At 40.7% G+C, this 13,092-nt stretch overlaps 1 protein-coding gene across 1 annotated transcript in view; it reads left to right on the top strand.

Moving 5' to 3' along the window:
* Positions 1–13,092, top strand: part of LOC149162716 (uncharacterized) — a 258,643-nt gene that overhangs the window by 223,218 nt on the left and 22,333 nt on the right. The window contains exons 6-8 of the mRNA XM_089435774.1: positions 3,207–3,298; positions 3,434–3,584; positions 3,706–3,879. Of these exons, the coding sequence (XP_089291900.1) occupies positions 3,207–3,298; positions 3,434–3,584; positions 3,706–3,879 (417 nt within the window). The remainder of the gene's footprint in view (positions 1–3,206; positions 3,299–3,433; positions 3,585–3,705; positions 3,880–13,092) is intronic.

Genomic DNA, 13,092 nt, shown 5'->3' with positions numbered 1-13,092 from the left:
CCCAATGGACTTCCTACAACTTGATACAAATTGCCAACTCTGAACTGATGAGTAAAAGCATCTTGAAAATTCCATTTTCAAACATGTACCTTTCCATCGATGAATGCCTCCTTGAAACCTTTGACTTCCATTGTCGAAATGGACACCACGTTCTTCTTGAGATCAGGTACATAAAGAAATTTTTGTAAATGAATCGTGTTACCCTCATTCAATTGAGGGGTAACATTCCTTGCACCCTTTCCGGGATAGGTGGCATCAACTCCCAGAATAATCTCCACGATTGTCTCCTTCTCTATCAAATTAGAGAGAGCTTCCTTGTATTTGATGGAGTGCCTTGAAGCACTACTATCAATAAGCCAGATTCCCAAAGAGTCTGGAGGAGAAGTAGTGGAGAGGGCCATTATAAGGTAATACTCCTTTAGCTTATCAGAAACAACATTTGATTCTCCATACCTGGAGTTCCTTGCTTTCTTTGAAGAGTCGACCATTTTCGTGATGACCTGCATTCCTTTTTTCCTTTGCCATTGTACCTATCATTCCTTCGATCATTGAAGATGCCCTGGAATGATTGTTATCATCATCAAGTGATGTGTCCCTTCTATTCGGACACTCCTTCGCATAATGGCCAAATTTATTGTACGCAAGACATTTGCCTTTCCTTCCACCCTTGGTGTACTTGTTCTTTGTAGCTGGTGCATTTTGTGGAGGCTCAGGGATTTTATCCTTCACTGAGGAACCCATTGAGCCCTTTCGTCCTTTCCAACTGTCTTCGGTGATTGCTCTTTCAGTCTTGCTTGGGCTTTGTCTTAACCTAGCTCTGATACCATGTTAATTTTTGGTATGTTCTATGCTTAGAGCAATTTATTTCAATTTTTTCATTTAGCTCAATATCAATTCCAGATTAGCAATCACATCAACATGATAGTAAATTGCAGATAGAACATAAACATAAACATCAGAAAACAAGCCAAGACAAGAGGACACAAGATGTGGCGCCAGCCAAGGACAAACCCCAATGTGGGGAAACCCTTGATCAATTTTTCTTATATATTCTTCATTAGTTCAGCGGGGAGAGAGAGAGATAGTACATATACATCAGAAGTCAACATTTTGACTTGTCATAATAAGAGCAGAGATCTTCTCTAAGAAGATGATACATGAGGTAGCTGATTTGAACTCATGTGAAGTCAAACTGCTTCCACTGATCCTCCAAGGTGATTCCATCACCATGCTGCACCCATCACTGTGCTACACCTCATCATCATGTTGCATCCGTCACTGTGCTGCACCCAATCACTGAGTTGCTCTCATCATTGTGCTGCTCCCATCACCGAGCTGCACCCAATCATTACTATGCTGCATCCATCAAGCTGCACTTATCACTATGCTGCACTTCACTGTTGTCTCTAACACCATGCTGCATTTCACTGCTGTCTCTAACACCATGCTGCATCCAATTGCTGCATCTAAACATGTTGTCAATACAAGCAGTCACATCAAACTTCAGTCCTTATCCTTGTGCAACCCTTAACACAATCTATGCTGCTTTCTATGGCCTGCGGCCTAGCCCAACCGCAAGTAAGGTTGTCATACAGTACCCAGCTATCTTTACCCTTGAACAGCAATGTCTTCCAATCAGCCTTATTACTGCACAGTCATGCCCAGAACAGATCTCAAATGTGTCACGCTGTCCTCTACAACAATGTGACATAGATTTGGCTTTCCTTACAGTGTATAAGGGTTCCTTCCTTACAGAGATATGGACCTCTTAAACTTCATCATTTGGCTGATAGGGTCCTCTCCAACTGCGGCCAAGATGACCTCCTTGAGGGCTGAGACTAGGGCAGTATTGGCCCTACTTTGACTGCGGTTTGAAGCACAAATGACAGCTGCTAGAGACCTTTATTTCGATGGCTGTAACCTTCACCTTTCACTGCGGCTAGGGCAGATAGATGCCTCTTTGAAACTGCGGATTAGATTGAGTGTTTAGACAGTGGATGAGGAACCTTTTAGGCAGCGTATGGTGGCTCTCTTTGACTGCTAGAGATCTCCTAGAACTGCGGCCAAGTCTTTTCATTATCAGCGGCTAGGTTAAGGCTATAGTCCTCCCAATAGGACTGCGGCTAGGGCTTGCACTCACAGCGGTTAGGGCACATAAAAACCCTCTTTAAACTGCGGCCTAGAACAGTTTGTTAGGGCAACGTTAGGGCATCATTTAGGCTTCTTCTTGCTGTGCAGGAAGGTCACATTTAGGAGAGCATAGAACCTTTCTTAGACTCCACCATAAGGGCTGTCCTCCATGACACATTAGGCTTCTACCATACCAGCATTAAGGCTTCTCCTTGGACTGCATTATGAAACCTTCCTCCCTGATTGCATTAGCCTTCATGACTGTAATTTAGGGCAGCATATGGATCTCTTCAAACAACGTCTATGGCTAGGGAAGACCCTTTAGGGCAGCATATCCCTACCACCAAAACCCAAAGACAAGTGGAGAGAGATCACAAGAGATGATGGTTCAAATGACTTGAAGACCACCTCTATTTATACTAAAACGTTGAGGATAAGTGGGGGCAATTTGGTTGCTGGCTGAACTTGACGAATTGTCCCATAACACAAATAAATTCATATCTCCATGAATACATGTCGGAATCGGATGGTCTTTAGATCAATCCTACACCTCTCGACGAGAGGAATCCAAGAAAAATATCAGCGTCCATGAATAGGAAAACCCACATGGAGTTTGGCCCTAGTTGCCAATGTGAACAACCCTCATGTGTGTATTTTTCAATATGGTTCTGTATGATGAAAAACACGTGATAATAAAGACCAACATGTATAACTAGGGGTTCAAAATATAGTGCAACATGTATCATTATTATGCTACAAGCCATAAAAAAACTTTGAATTGTTTGTGTAAGTTTTCTCACATTTCTGCACTGTGGAATAAAGGTACCAAAATTCTACCATATCAAATATGAAAGACCAAAATCATACATCAAGTATGGATGACATTGAATTGTTTAAGTTTCTCACATTTTTGCACCATGGAAACTTTGGTGTTTCTTGAACTTGATGTAAATGTGTTGTTAGCAATCATCTTTCATCCCATTTAGACTAGAATTGAAGTACAATCCATTTTTCCTATATTATTTTGTTAGGAAATATGATGCATTCTATTGATTGTTTTATGGTTGTTACCAAAGAAATTAATGGCAGATACAATTAACATGAAACCTTTAAAACGGATATCGGGCTCCCCACCAGTGACTGAGATCAACTCAACTAATACAGTCGGGTAAAATGTTCTAACGTTACAATAAAACTTTTTAGATAGCCATTATGGTCTTAAGAAAATTTGTTTCAGCCTTTGATCATTAAAACCATACAATTATAGAAAACAAGAGGTAACTGATAAGCTTACAATGAACAGGAAAATCCAGATCCATCCAACTATGATGGAAAGCGGGTTTCCAGATAGGACCTATGGGAAAACTGATATAGAACATTCATCATCAGCAACAGTTTCAGAAAACAAATTGCGTAACAGTAAGAAGATAACGGAATCTGTTGTCAAACAAGAGGTGAATCTAATATAGTGGAAATATTGTTCAATTTTCAAACTATTGGAAACTTTTGAGGGAACTAGTTCCAGATATGATCCTATTGACACAGCGTACTTCTAATACAAATGTTGTTTTGCAGATTTCCAAAACTGATAGAGAAGTTCAAGTTTCAAGCAAGAATGAACATGAAGATCAGCATGCCAACTCTTGTTCAGCTTCTGAAATGAACGTTAGGGATTCACAAGATATCTTGATGCTTGAGAATGACAATATTGCAGAAAAAGCTGATAGTTGCTCAAGGGATCTTGAAGATGTAAGTCCACCACTCTTCCATAGTCTAATATAACTTCAATTAAAAGATTAAATATGCATACAAAATTCAGGAATCACTGTCACAACTAGAAAGTATACTTTCTTCCCTTTATGTGTCAGCCACATCTATCATATTCCTTATTTTGTATGTTAAGTTTGTTAACACATCCAAACATCGGAGAAATATAAGAAAGACCAAGCGTTAGACTTTAAACATTGAAAATGTTAGTGAGCTAATTTTATGTGAACACTAGAAGGTTCATTAACATGCAACCCAAGAATTAAATTGGCTTTATGTTTTGGAAGTTGATAGTCAAGCTGAATGATAATTTTACAGACCAATCTTCCTGCACCTTACAGCACAATTTTTACATGTGAAGATACATGGAAGAGATGATAGAATGCAATGAAAAGTACTGATACTTTACAGTTAATTAGATGCTAGATTGAGGAGATAGAATAATATATCCATAATACTAGATAATAAAGTTAAGGCAGAGCATATCCCAACAACAAATCTCCCTTGTTATCAAAACTCACATGACCAACACCATTTAACGTTTTTGGTCATTTCTCATGCAATTGAGACTATGTAGTCTTGACTTGCTAATTTATGGTTCCAACAATTTACTTTATCTATTATCACTTTAGATTAGTGAAGATTCATAAATGTTATTGAATCCTAAAGATAGTAAACCATATTAAGGTCTTACCCTAGTGCAGTGAATATATATTTATTGCATAGTCTAACTAATAGAGTAAATCACCTTTTTCAGGGCATTTTTTCTGGTTAATTTAACTAAAATCTGGCAGAGATTTTTAAAAACTTGAATTTAAGTTGTTTAATCTGCAGAATTCAAGTGGTCCAGGGGTTTTTCAGGGCACTGAATCCATATATGCATTCAAAAATGTATTTTAAATAACAACAAAATCACAATCTTGCTTGAAATTGTATCGCTGGATTTCAGTGAAAAAAACCATTTTGTCTATAAGTTAGACTTCGTCTATATTTATATTGAGTAAACATCAATGACCATAAATGTGGTAACCAACTATAAAGTATTGTAAAAGAGTGCAGTAAAGTTAACAATTTGAATTTAATGCAAGACAGTGGCAGAGCTAGTACAGACTTGCAGTTACTAATTAAAGGTTAAATCTAGGGATCATTACGATGCAGTCTAACATATATATCTATCCTTTCGTATAAGAAGTACCAAGCAATTTGAACTTGGGAAAAAGTACAACAAAGATATGCGTATCTTGGTATAAGTTAGAAAAATTGACATGTCACATGGTAATATTGAAAAACTACAAGGAATTTGAAAAACTGTTATCGGTCTCTTTATGCAAGGTAACTAGCTTGTAAGTATACATTGCAGACAAGAATCTCCTTAATTATGTGGGCAGATCCTTCATGGACTGGTGTGAAGCAGGAAAACAGGGTGTAATCTAAAGATGAACTAAATCGTCCTTGCTTCACTGGAATTGGGTGATAGATAGAATTGCAGATTCTGATTATACAATGTTCAGATTGCAATTTCGAGCATCTAGGTCAGTCCAAAAAGTCCCAAAGCCTCAGGGCGCAATGATCAATTGCTGAGATTGCAAGAATTGCTTTTATAGAATTATGGTTTTGACTTTCCAGCAAATTGGCTGATGGAATATTTGCCTGAAACTCTAGAAAAAATGTCGGGGAACAGGATGTTTTAGCTAAAGTTTAGCCCATGCCATAATATAGAATTCCCTACACTAGAGACGAAGTATTGAGGTGATTGGTGAACTACGAGAAGAAGCAATATAAGGGAATTATCCAATTTACCAACGAAAATGTATTTATTGTGATGGGACATGAAGTTGCTGTATTTATGTAGAAGTGTGCAAGAAGTATTGTTGATTTGCGGTAGCATCGGATGTGATCTAGCCATGAAAATTGGTGGAGAGACTAAAGCACATGAGATCTCCAAGACCCAGAAATGGTTTGGACAGATTCTAACCGGTTTGGGAGATATTAAAATAATTAATATTTTTAATGGAGTTCCCAAGTCTAAACTTAGGAAAAATAAAATGTTAATGGCTATTAATATAAAACTGGGTTAGAAGGGTCAAAAAGTCATGGATCAAGCCAAATCTAATCTTAGTCGTTGATTAGAGATTTAATCTCGGCCGTTGATGGACCAATGAGAAAAGTATAAGAGGAGGCTTGAGGGTCAGTTGGAGAACACACCAAGTGAGATCAAGAATTCGATTTTCTGGGGCAGGGTTTGTTGAGGAAATCAAGTGATCTGAGCTACAGCCGAGGGGCGGTGAATACATAGCAAAGAGGCAGAGTTAGTACTAGGAGGATCAGCACAGAGTCGTGAGAGGTTGACGCAGAGCCAGCTAGAGGCCACGCAGAGGTAGCCAGGAGCTGCACAGATCCAGAGAGGGCCAGCTTGTGAGACTCATAGGATCTAGGGGCTGATGTAGAGGCTCCAGAAGCTGACGCAGAGCCCAGAGAGGTTGATACATGGCCAGAGAGGCTGACGTAGGGCCTAGAGGTAGCGCTGGGAGAACTTCGTGGGACAGATTAAGAGCTGGAGAGCTGGATAAGGTGACACAGTCCCTATCAGAGTGACACAGAGTAGCAGAAGCTGCATTGTTGTTGTGGGATCGTTTATTTGGTGATTTAGTCGGAATATCTATCTCCGACTGAGAGGTACTACTGCCGAGGGCATTCTCTGTTGGGTGAGCCATTTCTGGCACCCAGGTTGTATTTTGAAACTGCATAATAATAAAACCCTTTGAATAGTTGCACCAGTTTTCCCACATTGGGTTTTTCCGGGGACATTAGTCCAAAAACAACGGTGTCACTTGTGTGCTTGTTTACTTTCAATTGATGATCTATATGTGTTGATACTATACTTGTATTTATTTTCAGTATTTACATGGTAAATAACTTGTTAAGTAATTGAACAAGTAGGAAGAAATAAATCAGATAGTACAGGAAGAATTTCTAATGGATTAAACTTAGAAATTCCAACGTGGTATCAGAGAGAGGTTACATATCACAAGATAACTGAAGGCATCAGCTGAGCAAAGCAGTAGTAGCAGAAAAAGTTGTCCCGAGTGACAGAAGTTGTTCCTAGCAGAAAGTAGTCCCGAGTGATAGAAATTGTTCCTAGCAGAAAGCAGCAAGGAAGGGGTGACGCAGAGGGCCTGCGTCATCAGTTTGAGCAAAGAGGAGGATCAGCGCAGAGGCAGAGAGGAGCAGACTTGACCTACGCAATGCCCGTTCATCTTTCTTAGTCAGGAAGGATCGATGTTGTGGCAAGGAGGTGCATATTTTGCCCATGTTGGGATTGCGTAGAGCGTAGAGGCTCAGTCCTTCAAATTGCTGGGGAATAGGAGGCTGCGGATAATTTGCGGAGCGAAGCCGATGGGGTAATGTGGTCAGAACAGTACCTAATAGGGAAAGGCCAAGGAGGAGGGATTTCTAGAAGGGAAATCGAGACTCAGAGGGAGTTGAACCAAGGACTTCCAGGAGGGAAGTAGAGAGACTCGGAGGAGTCGGAAGAAGAGCAGCATAATGGCCGTGAATGGACTGAGAGATCAAGATAGGTTGGACGGAGCATCCAACTTCGTGGTCTGGAAGGCCAGGATCTTGTCCATTCTAGACAAATATCGCATCAAGGACTTCACCTTGAAAACAATAGCGATCCCAGTTGACCCAGCTAAAAATGAGAAGTACGAGGAGGCAATGGCCAGGGCGAAGTGCATCATTCTTGATGGGGTCAAGGATCATGTGGTGTTGCATATTGCCGAGAAGGACACAACAAATGAGATGTGGGATGCCCTGAAGAAATTGTACCAGCATACTTTCGTGCAGAGGAAGATGTTACTTGAAAATCAACTGCGGTCATACCAAATGTAGAAGGGAGAGTAGATAGATGTCTTCCTCAATGGATTGAAGGAGATCTGTGACCAACTAACTTCTATAGGGGCCACGTCGAATCAGGAACTGATGGTGAGGACCACATTGAATGTAGTCTCACAAGATTGGGAGGTATTTGTCCAGAGCATACTGGGCAGGTCGAGCCTTCCAGATTGGGAGGAACTGTGGGCGGCTCTTCGTTAAGAAGAGATCAGATGGGTGACCAAGGCAGGAGGTAGCAGAAAAGAGGTCAGAATCAAGGAGGAAGAAGAAGACGCGGCTCTCACATCTGCGGGAAAGCAGGAAAAAAGGAAGAAAAAGGACCTCTCCAAGGTCAAGTGCTTCCATTGTGGGGAACTGGGTCACTATGCGAACCAATGTCCTAGGAAGAAGAGCAAGGGAGAGGATTTTGAGACCAAGGCAGCGCTAGTGAGGGCGGAGAAAGAAGTCGAGACTGATGACGATTGTGCCATGAGTGTTCATGTGCCACTTGAGAAGAAGTGGGGAGACATCGAGCTGTAGTTAGGACTATAGGCGATGAGGGGTAGGATCCTTGACGTACCCAACCTCTTGGATGATACCTTGCTATAGGAACTCCCAACAGGAGTAACAGGATTGGCAGATGTCAGTAGAGACGGATGCAGATGGAGCAGTAGAGAGTGCTACAGTGCAGGAGTTCCGGGATAGTGTAGAGGCTAGCAGGATGCAACAGTGTGAGAAGCACAGGAGTATTGCACTAGTGCAAGATGGCACGGAGAGGTGTGCAATGGTGTGAGATGCATGAAGTTGTTGTAGCAGCGCAGAGGTCAGTAGAGCGAGCACTTGCTAGCGGCAGAGGGAGCTTCAACATCGGGAGAGTCTCTATCTTGACAGGAATGTCAGAGTTAGGTGGATCAATTACTTTCTTATGAGTAACTGGGTTGCAGTGCAGCAGTTAACAGTGGCAGTGCTATGGGTAGCACAATGCAGTGTGAGAAGAAGGGGATGCAGCAGTGGCAGTGGCAGGGCCATGGGCAGCAACACAGATGCAGAGGGAGCTACCATACAGATGCAGCAGTCGCAGTGATAAGGCCATGGGTAGCAATACAGGATGCAACAATGCGGAGGGTGTTGGGCAGGGAGGACTAGCATGAGCACAGGGACCGATGCTGGATAATCAGGGTGATACTCAGTGAGGAGTATTACTAGAGCACAATCCTTGCTAATAGGGAGTGTTGATTTGGGGTAGCATCAAATGTGCTCTAGCCATGAAAATTGGTGGAGAGGCTAAAGCACATGAGATCTCTAAGACCTAGAAATGGTTTGGACAAATTCTAACCGGTTTGAGAGATATTAAAATAATTAATATTTTTAATGGAGTTTCTAAGTCTAAACTTAGGAAAAATAAAATATTAATGGGTATCAATATAAAACTAGGTTAGAAGGTTCCAAAAGTCATGGATCAAGCCAAATCTAATCTTAGCCGTTGATTAGAGATTTAATCTCGGTCGTTGACGGACCAATGAGAAAAGTATAAGAGGAGGCTTGAGGGTCAGTTGGAGAACACACCAAGTGAGATCAAAAATTCGATTTTCTGGGGCAGGGTTTGCTGAGGAAATTGAGTGAGTGATCTGAGCTGCAGCTGAGGTGCAATGAATACATAGCAGAGAGGGAGAGTTAGTACCAGGAGGATCAGCGCAGAGTCGTGAGAGTTTGACGCAGAGCGAGCTAGAGGCCACATAGAGACAGCTAGTGGCCACGCAGATGTAGCCAGGAGCTACGCAGAGCAAGAGAGGGCCAGTGTGTGAGACAAAAAGGGTCTAAGGGCTGACGTAGAGCTCAGAGAGGATGACGCAAAGCCTAGAGAGGCTAACGCAGGGCCAGAGAGGTTTACGCAAGGCTTAGAGGCAGCGTTGGGAGAACTTCGTGGGACAGACTGAGAATTGGAGAGCTGGATAGGGTGACGCAGTCCCTATCAGAGTGACACAGAGCAACATAAGCTGCATTGTTGTTGTGGGTTCGTTCATCCGGTGATTTAGTTGGAATATTTGTCTCCGACTGAGAGGTATTACTGCCGAGGGCATTCGCTGTTGGGTGAGCCATTTTTGGCACCCAGGTTGTATTCTGAAACTGCATAATAATAAAACCCTCTGAATAGCTGCACCGGTTTTCCCGCATTGGGATTTTCCGGGGACATTAGTCCAAAAACAACGGTGTCACTTGTGTGCTTGTTTACTTTCATTTGATGATTTTTATGTGTTGATACTGTATTTGTATTTATTTTCAGTATTTACATGGTAAATAACTTGTTAAGTAATTGAACAAGTAGAAAGAAATAAATAAGATAGTACAGAAAGAATTTCTAACGGATTAAACTTAGAAATTCCAACAAGCATGAGAAAAAATCATAGAGATGATGAGAAAATGAGCCTCTACATTTCCTATTTGTCTAGTCAATGTATGTGAAGAGCAGGGCAGTTTAGTTCACAATGCACATGAAGGGTTGCTAATACCTTTTGCATCCATTTGTAAGTGTGTCAACCTTTTCTCTTGTTCATTGATTTGGTTCCTTCCACATAATTAATTTGATTTATTTTCTTCTAAAAAGAACATTTTATTTTCTCTGAATTTAAACTATTTAATAATGTAATGTGAATCATTTATGCCTTAACACTGCAGTAATCCTCTTATTCAAGGTTTATACTGTACATTTAGTGAAATTGTAAGATGCATAAATTATGACGATTGAAGGTTTTTAAGAGTTTAGGGTAGATTTATTAGGCCATAGTAAAGACATGGAATTTAATAAGTATGAAGTTACATTTGAGCCCTAATCTTTACCGGTTTAGAATAAATTTAAGATCACAATAAATAGATAGGAATGAAAACAAAGATTGACATCTGAATGTTTTCTTTTTGTTCAACAAGTATGTTAGAGAGGCTTAAAAATAAGTTTAAGACCACGATAAATAGAGAATAATGAAGATAAAACTTAACATCCAAGACAGGATGTCCTAATGCTTGAGAAGGACAATTATACTATTATATGATAATGCTATTGTTTTTTTACTAAACTTTGTTTTTTTTCTATCATGATGAGACTTGTTGACCACTACGTGTCAACTACCCATAGCATTACACCGCCTTTTCTTCGCAAAAGAGATAGCGCTTGATCAGTGTGTCCGTGCCATTCGACTATCATCACCAGCTCGATCATGTTATGTTGTAAATTCAGTCTGCATGTGTAAATTGTAAATAATCTTAGCTGATCTGTGTCATGTATGTAAACCTAATCTTCTAATGATGATCTACATTCCGGAAGGTTTTTTGTCTCACCGACCCATGGTCGGCAGAGTTTTCCTTCAGCCTAACCCCAAAGCCGGAATGGATTTTGTCATTAGAATCTTAGGGGAATTCTAGTGTGCTTCGAGTCTATGTAAAACTAATTTGGAAATAATCCTAATTATTTGGTTAGGTTATTACAAATTGCTTGATCTGCTAGATTATATTTGTGTCGCAGAACTGGGTGGTCTATGAGGGTCTATGTCAAATGGGTTTTCCCCCTTGAGATGTAAAAATGTAAAAATCATGATGTAAAGTGTCTTGAGGGTTGGAAAATAAATTAATCCCCTCATAAGTCCTAGGTCCTAGGTGATTTTTCCAAAGGCTAAGTTCAAGGGTCCAATAAAAATAATAAATAATAATAATAATAATAATAATAATAATAAAATAAATAAATAATTTAAAAATAAAATAAAATAATAATAAGTCAAAGTTTTGAGAAAATAAATGCAAAATTTTAATTTTTTAATATATTAAAATGCATTTTAAATTTTCGACGGATAAGATTAAAAGAGATTTTGATCCTCATCGACGGTCGAGATCACTTTGACATGGATCACTCGAACTAGCCATTGGGAAATTTTTCTTTAAATAGGGTGTCAGGGGTCATTTGAGATCATTCGATCTGTGAGTCTTGTGCTAAAGAAAGCTCTCTTGTAGTCATTTTTTCATGTACAATAAAGAATGACTTTGGGGTTGAAATCTTGCTGGTGTTACTTTTTCGGAAATGCTATAAGATCTTTTATTTCTAAGCATGAATTTAATTTCAGCCATTGATGATAGCTTGATGAAGAGTGATTTTAAACACAGGTATCTTGTTTAGTCATTAGGGTTTGAATGGTAGTTAAATTTTTGAATATGATGGGAAGTATCTCCATTAGATCTGGATTTTAGTATCGTTTTCTCTCTCTTTGTTAATGGTTGAAGTAAGTTGTGCAGGAAATGTTAGCTTTGCTATGCATTTGTGTGTTTGGAGGACCAAATGATTACCATGGCCATGTGTCTTTACAAGGAGGGAGCTCACAGCAGTTTATTTCATCCTTTCACCTTTGTTTGCTTTATACCCTCGTAACCCCTTTATCTCTATTTTCTTCCAAAATCCCGCTACCCTTGTTTTATACCTGCATTTAGTGTATAATCCGTGTTCTGTTAGCCCCCGGGTGGTGGTTTGAACGTTATAACCCTGATGACATGACCGCGCACTATAACCCGCAGTTTTCCCGATCACATCACTCCCGTTAACCCTTTACCTTTTTTCCGCCGTCAGATCATCCGTCGTCGCAATCCAACGACATACGTAGCCCTCGCTCCCGTAACCTGCACGCTTGTTAGTCAGTAGGGAAAGCAGTTTCCCGCCGGACCTACTTGCCACGCGTTGCCGTTAGACTGGATCGCGCCCCCGCATACGGATACCACCCACCTCCCGTAAGCGGTGTGAGGAAACCGCTTACTGCTCATCCCGTACGACTCCCGCTTGTTAACCTTCAATCACCTCCGCCACCCGATAGTCGTCGGATCTGCCCTACTGTGATCCAACGGCCCACATTTGCCTGTGTGCGCTACCTCCCGATACCCCTCATCAAATGATCTCTGCCATTGATTTGTGTGATCCGACCGCTGAGTTTCGTTCCTCCGCTTAGTCTACCTCTGCCATTCTGTCTATGCCCATAGCCTGCTCTGTGATCTCGAGAAACGAAGGTGGCCGGCTACCAGTCCCGGTACTGTCTGTATTAATTCTTCAACCACTACAATCAAGGAACAGCATGGCCGAGAAGAAAAAGTACAAGAAAGAGCAGTTAAAGGTATTAATCAGTCATGGAGCCTTGTACACATTACACTCCATTTGCTTAGAGAAGGACGGCCGAGTAGCTGAAAGGCCGATTTTGTTCATTAAAACACAGTTTGCAGCAGAAACCCATATCTGATTGTAAATGTGGTTGGTGGTCCATCATGACCCCTCCACGCATAGAACAACAGAGCAAT

This window comes from Pinus tabuliformis, chromosome 5_2, assembly GCF_031772625.1.
Source record: "Pinus tabuliformis cultivar Carrire ecotype Pingquan chromosome 5_2, CPIR1, whole genome shotgun sequence".
Lineage (NCBI taxonomy): Eukaryota > Viridiplantae > Streptophyta > Pinopsida > Pinales > Pinaceae > Pinus > Pinus tabuliformis.
The sequence above is the reverse complement of the archived record's forward strand: the minus strand, read 5'-3'. Positions and strand labels throughout refer to the sequence as shown.